At 34.6% G+C, this 9,725-nt stretch overlaps 1 protein-coding gene across 1 annotated transcript; it reads left to right on the plus strand.

Moving 5' to 3' along the window:
• Window positions 1-350: 350 nt before the first annotated feature.
• Window positions 351-1,132, plus strand: LOC139888889 (uncharacterized). The gene is made up of 2 exons (XM_071871871.1): window positions 351-559; window positions 706-1,132. The coding sequence occupies exons 1-2, from the start codon at window positions 351-353 to the stop codon at window positions 1,130-1,132; spliced, it is 636 nt and encodes a 211-aa protein (XP_071727972.1).
• The last annotated feature ends 8,593 nt before the right edge of the window (window positions 1,133-9,725 follow it).

Below are 9,725 nucleotides of genomic sequence, written 5' to 3' on the forward strand. Positions count from 1 at the left end.
ATGTAATGAAAGTTTGTCTTTTCAAAAAAAAAAAACGAATGCAATGTTTGTAAAATGTATCATATAGAGGTCAAGTACCTCGCGATGTAACCAACTGTTGTGAATCGTTTATAATCGATATGGACTTCGTCCAGATGGATTAGGACGGGTCTCTACAAAATTAACATATGACATTCAATCAGTTGCAGGTTGATCTTCAATATGTATGAAGATTGACCTTCAATCTGCAACAAATTGAAACTTTTTTTTTTAATTTAATCTTGAAAAATACACGAAATGATTAAAGCAAACATGTTATTATCGATTGAACTCAATATGATATTGAAGAATTTTTAATGGTTCGAAGAGTAATGCACTCAGCAGAAACCATTGTAGATAAGAGCCAGCGTGAAAACATCTTTCATTCAAGATGCACAGTTAAGGGCAAAGTATGCAGCCTGATTGTTGATGGAGGCAGCTGTGCAAACGCAATATGTGCTTACATGGTAGAAAAGCTTGAGCTGGTTACAAAGAAGCATCCTCATCCCTACAAACTTCAATGGTTAACCATGGAAATGAGGTAAAGGTTACTCGCCAAGTTACTGTTCCACTTTCTATTGGTAGCGTTTATCAAGATGAGATTACTTTTGATGTTATTCCTATGGATGCTTGTCATTTGCTGCTTGGTAGACCTTGGTTATTTGATAAGTATGTCTATCATAATAGACACCAAAATACTTACTCGCTGTATATGAATGGTAAAAAGATCACCCTCACTTGTTTAAAGCCTAGTGAAATACCTAGAGCTGATCCTACTGCTAAGAATGATAAGTCTTTGTTTATGACTCAAGCTGAAGTTGATACTAAGTTAAAGGGTGGTAACTTGTTGCTGCTGATTGAAAGTGATGAGTTAAACCAACATGATGAAGTACCAGCTCTGGTAAAACCATTGTTATCCGAATTTGCTGATGTGTTCCCAAATGAATTACCTGCTAGTTTACCACCAATCAGGGGTATCGAACATCAAATTGATCTTGTACCTGGGTCTATTCTTCATAACAAAGAAGCTTATCGATGTTCTTCTCATGAAGCAAAAGAATTAAAAAGCAAGTTAATGAGCTGGTTGCAAAGGGGTATGTTAGAACCAGCATGAGTTCTTGTTCAGTACCAACTTTGCTGGTTCCAAAGAAATATGGTTCCATGAGAATGTGTGTAGATAGCAGAGCTATTAACAACATCACCATCAAGTATAGGTATCCTATATCTAGATTAGATGATATGCTAGATGAGTTGCATGGTTCTTGTGTATTCTCCAAAATTGATCTTAGAAGTGGGTATCATCTGATCCTAACAAACTTTCCTAGATTCATGGGCTGACGTGACATGCAACTTGTTTGTATGTTTGTTCCGGGATCGAGTATTCGCTCTGGGATGACGTGTCTACTTCGGGACAGCGCATTTTCTCCGGGACGGCGTGCTTGTCCCGGGAGGGTATCTGTATGCCGGGTTGAAATACCGAACCGAGAAGTAGTGACGGTACCAGCAGCATGTCGGTTCCGTCTAAGGTGTCACGGAGGTCTCAGTCTAATCCGGGAAGGTTTTGCTCTCTACTTGTTCCAAGTGTTTCTTCACGGTTATAGTTATCTTGACTGGCTACATGATGACGGATGATGTCGGGGAGTAGCCCTTCTTCCGGGATGGACCGTGCCGGGTAAGATCCTAGCCGGTCGCTACTTTGTTAATGTCGTTTTGAGACGGATCATTATGCGTATCATTAGTACCTTTTGAAGCTTTTGGAAATGTATAATCAATTTCAGACATACTTTTTGAATTGTATACTTTAATTTTTTTTCGTATGAGTGATAAACACCTAAACTAATTGTGTTGAAGGTCGATACCTATTGTTTTTGTTGGAAGTCGGATGTGTTTTACGGTTTTTGCACAGCTTTTTACACATCCGTGCAACACACAAGCTCTAAAACCTAGTATATATACATATGTTTCTAACTAACTACTTATGGTTCCCCAACACGCGGGGCATTTTTTAATTTATATATACATACAAGGTAGTGATATATATCTAGTATATTATTTTTTATACATCCATCATAGTATAGTATGTGGATTAAAATGTTGTAGTGTACAATTTGTTAATATACATCCAGGTTTTGGAACAATTATTTTTGGTAGACAATTTAAAGAAATTATACAAAAATTAAATCTGGTCAATTTGTTTCATTCAGTCTCATACATACACATTCTCAGCCTTATAACGACATATTCAGACTTAGGCAAATATATAGTTTACTTGATACAAACTTTTTTTTTTTTTAATTTCACTATAATAATGAGAAATATTTCTGTACTCAAATCGCTCAATATATAATATCTTAATCTAAAAATCAGCCAAAATTCCTTACCCGGTAGGATACTCCAATCCCCTAAAAAATTTTAAATTAGCCAATAAAGTATAAATGAAACAAGAGTATTAAAAAAATTTAATAGCATTATCGATTAGAAATGCATCTTCTTTCCTAGCATTCGATTGTGTATCGTTGTTGGCTCTAGACAAACTCAAACAACAACAGACTCGATATTAGTTATACTTTCAACTTTGAGTTTGATATTTGCATACAAATCTAACCCTTGTTTATCAAGAAACGTAAGCTATTACCTCATCCAAAGATTTCAAATTAATTGATAGGAGTCGACCCCACTTTCCTCATCCCATGTGCCCTTAATACGTTTATGTTGTAACTTAACTTTCGTATCGTGTTTTCGATGAATTACCATGTTACTCTTGTTTCATTTGATAACTTAATCAATTACGACTATACATGATTCGCATTTTATGTCTTTTGAGTAAAAATTTTCTAATGAGAACTATAAGGGTCGTCATTACAAATTAAATTAGTGCATAAAAAGATGGTATGTGGGTACTTATTTTTTCAGGGATTGGTTGTGCTTTACTAATGTAGAAGTTTTTTTTTTTTTGACATGTCTTAATATCTTAATGGCAACTTTAGGATTGTCATTAGAAAATTTTAGTAATTAATACGGTGTAGGTCATTAATTTCTAAGAATCGCAACAAAAGAAAACGTTTAATTGAGCAAAAGGCTCGTTCAATGATGCTTAATTATGCCATGTGCATGGATAAGATATTTCAGCACATACACATATGTTCAAAGACGTTGTCTGATCATCCATGTTCTTAGTACTTTAAAGATGAAACTATGTAAATGATGTGTTCTAATACTTCATGTATGTGGTCCTTTTGTTGGTAAAAGTTCAATACTTTGTAACATAATTTGAAAGAATTTTAATTATTATTGTTATTTGAGGACCTCGTTAAAAACCCCGGTCACCGGCATCTCCCAGCTTCGCCTTGGCTGAGGGAAGTTTAGGGTGTGTTTGTTTACCTCTTAATGGAATGGTTCAGCACTGAATGCTAAACCATTCAGCATTCAGTGCGTTTGTTTCTGACCTCTGAATGACATATGGTGCTGAATGGTTCAGAATTTAGCTTTGAACCATTCAGAGCAGAAACACTCTCTTAACCATTAAGAGCCAAAATTTTCTGTAATATTGTCTTGAAATCATATCCTGATCACTTAACTAACAAGTATATTAAATTTTTTATTAATGTAACACGTTAATAAGTTAGTTTTACTCAATTCATATCGTTCATTCTAAAAGATTATCAAACAGCTTATTTTTATTCAGAACAAACTTTATTCAGAGGCTCTGAACCATTCAGATTCTGAACCATTCAGCACTAATCATTCTGTTTTATCAAATGCACCCTTAGTATACAATTTAATGTGTTCTTGACGGTTTGATGTTTTCTTGAGGGTTGATTTTGGTTAAACCAAACTAAAACGAATAGATGAAGTTAGTGTACTGAACTTATTAAATTGACATATATATGAACAATAGTCTAGAATTTAGGGTCAGTGAGTTTTGTAGATGAAAAACTGTTTAATTAACACCCCTATACGAGTATTTAAAAAGCAACTTGAATAACTAACTAATTTGTCAAACTTAGAAAGTTAAAGACATATGATTTTTATATAACACTAATTTTACATTTCATTGTATAATCTCAGTAGGATCGATTTTAGCCCCAACAGCAAGTACAATATATAAATTTATGAGTCCCTTAGTAATATAAAATCAATTGTTAATAGAGGGGGGCTTAATTACAAGAATACATTTGTTTCTTTTAATATCCGATGTGAGACACAACTAACCAATTAACTCTAACAATCAACCCCTTAATCAGTTTATTCATGCACTTGTATAGTATAACGCAACTAATCGCGGATACGTTGATTTCGATCTCGACTTTTCACGGACCCACGACCTATCCCTCGGTCACGTCCAAAGTCATCCCGATCTGAACCGCCGCAGATGATATGTACCAGAGCCGGTCTCGAAATTTTAAAGGCCTAGAGCGAGATAGAAAAAAGGCCATTTTCCGAGACGAATAATATAAACTACAGAGTAAATTTAACATAGAATAATTATAAAAAAAAAATACTCATGTAACGCAACAACATAAGACTAAAATTAACAAAAACCCCAAAAGGGTGGTTGAGTGGTTGGGTGCTTGAGAATTTTCAAAGCGGACCCAAGTTCAATCGTCACCAACATCACTTTGGGGTCTTGACTTTCAAAAAAAAAAAAAAGGAAAAAAAAAATAACAAATACTAAATTAACAGGCGATGCATTGAAAAATTAACAAATAAGACTAAAATTAACAAATACTCCGTACTAACATAAGACTAAAAATATTACTCATGTAACACAATAACATAAGACTAAAATTAACGAATCAATAAAAAGTAACATAGAAGATGTATTGAAAAATTAACAAATAAGACTAAATTAACAAATACAGACTAAAATTAACAAATTAATAGAATTTGACATATAATTGCATGACTAACTCTTAGAGCCTAAATTAAATTTCAGACAGGATTTAAAACCCATGAAAATTTGATTCTACTATTTTCATGGCGTCTATTATTATTTTTGTTTTGACTTTTTTGCTCCGTTGGTAATTCAATTATACACGAAATTGCAATCCGAGTCCCTCAAGTTTTTTTATTTATTTTCGCGTCCTTTTAATTACAATATTTTGCAATCCGAGTCCCTCCGTCACTTTGCCGTCTAAATTGGTCGTTAGTACCATCACGTGACCAAAACGTGATGGGTAAAATCGTCTTTTTGCATCCTGACCAGCTCCTTTATACGTTGCAAACAAGTTAGGTGCCTTCATTTTCAACACCTCGTTCATTTCAAACCCTAGATAAATCCCCAAATATTGAAATCAAAAATTCGAACCCTAATTTGTAGAGATGGAATGCTGGTGTGGTCGACCGTGTGTAATACGATTCTCAAACTCTGAAGCTAACCCCGGACGTCGTTACTATACGTGTGGAAAAAAGGTAATTTGACTTGATCCAATTCGTTGATAATTCCATATCTGTTACGAAATCTTGTTTCTTATTTTTGCAGATATCGTATTGCTCGTTCTTTGCTTGGTACGATCCTCCAAATACACTGGATGGCATATCTGCAGTTATGAATGCCAAATTGGAAGTTGATGAAAAGCTTAGAGAATCAGAAAAAAAAGAGTGGAATCTGAAGATTATGTTGATTGTTAGCTGGGTTGTGTTTGTAATGTTGTACTTCTCAAATTGAACTGGGTTAATTGCAGTGTTTTAGTAGTATTCGAATGATGTAATGTATCAATGTAGACAAGCCTTGAATGTATCTTTTTTTGTTGAATCTACTTGAAATGGAGAATGGTAATTTGGTTGACACTATATTGACATTTCCTTCAATCTAATTGCAATGCAGGATTTTTTTCTTGAACTACATTTGGTACCTTTTGCTTGACACTATATTGACACTAATACATATTAGCAGTAGCATAATAAGTGACAAAATACATTAGTCATTAAAGATAACATATATATTAGGAGTAGCAAAAGAAGTTACCAAATACATACCACCAAATACAGACTATTATCATTCGATTACAACTTAAAAACCTACCATTACCAAATACATAACAAGTTTAGCCAAATACATAACAAGTTGACCAAATACATAACAAGCTTAGCAAAAGAAGTTACAAAATACATAACAAGTTTAGCCAAAATACATTGTTCATACAAACTAACACAGACATTTAAGTCTTCTTCTTCCCATTACCATCACTCCTTTTTTTCTTCTTGTCACCATCAGATGCCTTTTTCTTCTTACTTCCACCATTACTTCCACCACCACCACTTTTTGATGCCCCATTAGTACCCCCATTATCACCATCAGATGCCTTCTTCTTCTTACTTCCACCATTACTTCCACCACCACCACTTGTAGATGCCCCATTAGTACCCCCATTGGGACACTTTCTTTTGTTATGACCATAAATTCCACAAGCACCATATTTCTTTAACTTACCTATTTTGAAGAATTAATAAGTAAAGTAATGTATAAGAAAGTTAAAGTAAAAGAATTGTACTCATACCTTGTGATGACAGTTTATCATCTACACCAACCACATCCTTCTCATTAGCAGACATTCTTCTCTTTTTCTTTGGTCGACCAGGGGTGGATATCTTCTTTGGTGCAACAAGAGTGTACCCATCTTCAGCTTTTTCCCACAAAGTTCTTCCATTCAATGGTTCAACTGTAAACTGGTATGTGTTAATCCAAGTATTTAACAAATAAACTGGATGAACCCATGTTTCTGGTTCACCAACTTCAAGACCATTGTCTGCCATGTTATTGATAACTGCAACAGCATGCTTGCAAGGTATTCCAGTAAGTTCCCACTTCCTACAAGCACATGATTTTGACTCAATATCAACCACAAACTGCTCATTCCCATGTCCACTAACTTGTTATCTTTGATTTCCTCCCCATAAAACATCACATTTGTTAGCATCAGACTTAATCTTCTCAAACACCTTACTTGCAGCAGGAGTTAAAATTCCATTTGTTTTTAAAATCTTCTTTATAACATTCACAATTCTTTTCATACAATACTCTCTAATGTATTCTAAAGCTGTAACTATTGGTTTGTCTCTTGCATCAACCAACCATCTATTAAACACTTCACACATGTTACTAAGCAATACATCAGACACAGCCCTCCCAGTAAAGTGACTTCTAGCCCACTCTTGAGGAGGAATCTTAGTCAACCAAACATATGCTTCATTATCAAACTCTTTCAATTGCAGCATGGATTGTTCAAACTCAGGCACTGTTGTCACAGTTGCACACCTCCACAAATGGTTCTTATATGCTAAACCTCTAAAGCAACCTTTCATATTGCCATGAATGTGTCTTAGACAATGTCTATGTTCAGCACTTGGATACAAGTTGCTCACAGCCTGTATCAAACCCTACCATAATAAATATTAAGTTAAGTAAATTAATTATTAATAAAAGTCAATTGAATATTAATAAACTATAGACTAAACTATATTAATAAAGTCAAAGTGAATACCTTTTGTCTGTCTGATATGAATGTAAAGTTAGAATTGAGAGACAAGTCAAGATCATCACCCAAATTTTGTAAGAACCAAGTCCATGATGCACCACATTCTTGTTCAACAATGGCATATGCAACTGGATAAATGCCATTATTGGAATCAACACCTACAGCACTCAAGATGCAACCATTGGCTGGTTCTTTCATAAAAGAACCATCCAAGCCCAACAGATCTCTGTCAATTGCTTTAAACCCCTTCTTAAGTGGACCCAAACATATGTAAATTCTTTTGAATACCTTTGTAGTTTGCTTAAGGTTTCCAGGCTCAACATCAATTTTAACAGTGGAATCAGGATTAGCCCTTTTCAACTCACAAATATAATCTCTAATCTCACCATACTGAGAATAATAATCACCTTGTATCATCTTTGTTGCCCTTCTCAAAGCTCTGTACGTTTTATATTCAGAGATGACGAATTCCAGATCTGTTTCCAAATTAGATCTAGCAGCTTTAATTGGAATCTTGGGGTTGTTAACAAGTTGGGGCAACAACTTATTAGACAAGAATTGATAAGTGCAATATGGTATTTTCCTAGATTGGCCGCATTGATGGTGAGGTTTATATGTTCTCACTTCCCGTTCTTTACTACCTTTAGGTTTAGAAACCAACAACACCCATTCACAGACTATATTTAAATTTCTTTTAACCCATTTGTCGTTTTTAGGACCACCACAAGATTCTCTCTTATCAACTTTTTTCTTTTTTGCCTTTAATTTGGCTTTACTCTTGCCAACTACACCACAAGTTGTCTTTATGTTACTGGGCCCCACCTCAGATTGTTGACTAACTTTGACCCCAACATTTGGCTTATTAACCACCCCTACACACCTTACATGGATCCTTCTTTTATCATTCTTAACAAATACTAGTTTTCTTCTTGTTTCAATAGCATGAGACTTAACTAATTCTCTAACCTCTACAGCACTTTCAAACTTTTGGCCAAGATAAAAAAATGTCTTACCAATCTGTGCATCAGCTTTAGCATGTTCTTCAAACTTTTTAATTTTCCTTTTTCTTAAACCTTCCTCATCACTTTCTGTTTCATAACTGTCAAATCCATCATTGTTCAATACATCTAATTCAATATCATCTTCATTATCCTCTTCATCTTCACTGACTTTGGAACCATTGCCCATAAACTCAACATTTTTATCAATGTGAAAGTTAAAGTCTTTCATGTCTACATGAACATCCACAATCTCATTATTCTCATCTACAATATAATCACTATCTTCAGAGTCACTGTGAACTTCTGCATCATTGTGAACTTCTGCATCATTATGAACTTCTGCATCATTATGAACAGCTTCTAATAGTGCATTTTCATCAATTAGTTCAATAAGTTTCCTCTTCCCTTTGAGATCCTGATGTTCAGCAAAAACTTCCATATACCTTAAACCCTCCTCTCCCTCATCTGCCAAATAACTAATCAAACCATCACAATGTTCTCTATCATCTAAAAGTTCCAACCCACCATTTAACTTTGTATTGGGTTTAAGGTAGCGAAATAACACAGGTTTCATAGGATCATAACCTAATGCTTGCATAACCTCATGCAATTTTAATACAGAAAATGTCTCAATGTTGAAGCAATCAATGTATGTGGTCTGACCATCATTGTAAACTACTTCACTACCCATACTTAAATACCCACCATGATGTAATATAATCGAGAACAAATCAGGGTAGATATCTGCAACATAATAATGATTTAGGGTTTTACTGTTCAAAATTTAAAAACAAAAACAACGATGACGATTAGGGTTTGACAAACATACCGTATAGTTGATCTATATCTTTTTGTTCCATCTCTGGTGCACGAATAACCCAGTTCTCAGCCATCGATCAATGAAATTTTGGTTCGCTATCTGGTTTTTTATTTGATAAAATCGAGGGATGAAAGAGAAAGAGGTGTTAAAAATGAAGGCACCTAACTTGTTGAACGTATAAAGGAGCTGGTCAGGATGCAAAAAGATGATTTTACCCATCACGTTTTGGTCACGTGATGGTACTAACGGCCAATTTATACGGCAAAGTGACGGAGGGACTCGGATTGCAAAATATTGCAATTAAAAGGACGCGAAAATCAAAAAAAAACTTGAGGGACTCGGATTGCAATTTCGTGTATAATTGAAGGACCAACGGAGCAAAAAAGTCTTTTGTTTTAGTATTTTTTT

Source organism: Rutidosis leptorrhynchoides, chromosome 2, assembly GCF_046630445.1.
Source record: "Rutidosis leptorrhynchoides isolate AG116_Rl617_1_P2 chromosome 2, CSIRO_AGI_Rlap_v1, whole genome shotgun sequence".
NCBI lineage: Eukaryota > Viridiplantae > Streptophyta > Magnoliopsida > Asterales > Asteraceae > Rutidosis > Rutidosis leptorrhynchoides.

What these genes read in the sequence shown, in the direction of transcription:
- LOC139888889 (XM_071871871.1), top strand. Translation starts at nt 351, where the DNA reads ATGCACTCAGCAGAAACCATTGTAGATAAGAGCCAGCGTGAAAACATC. An exon ending in TGGTTAACCATGGAAATGAG is followed by an intron (nt 560 to 705) that starts GTAAAGGTTACT and finishes CTATCATAATAG; the next exon opens with ACACCAAAATACTTACTCGC.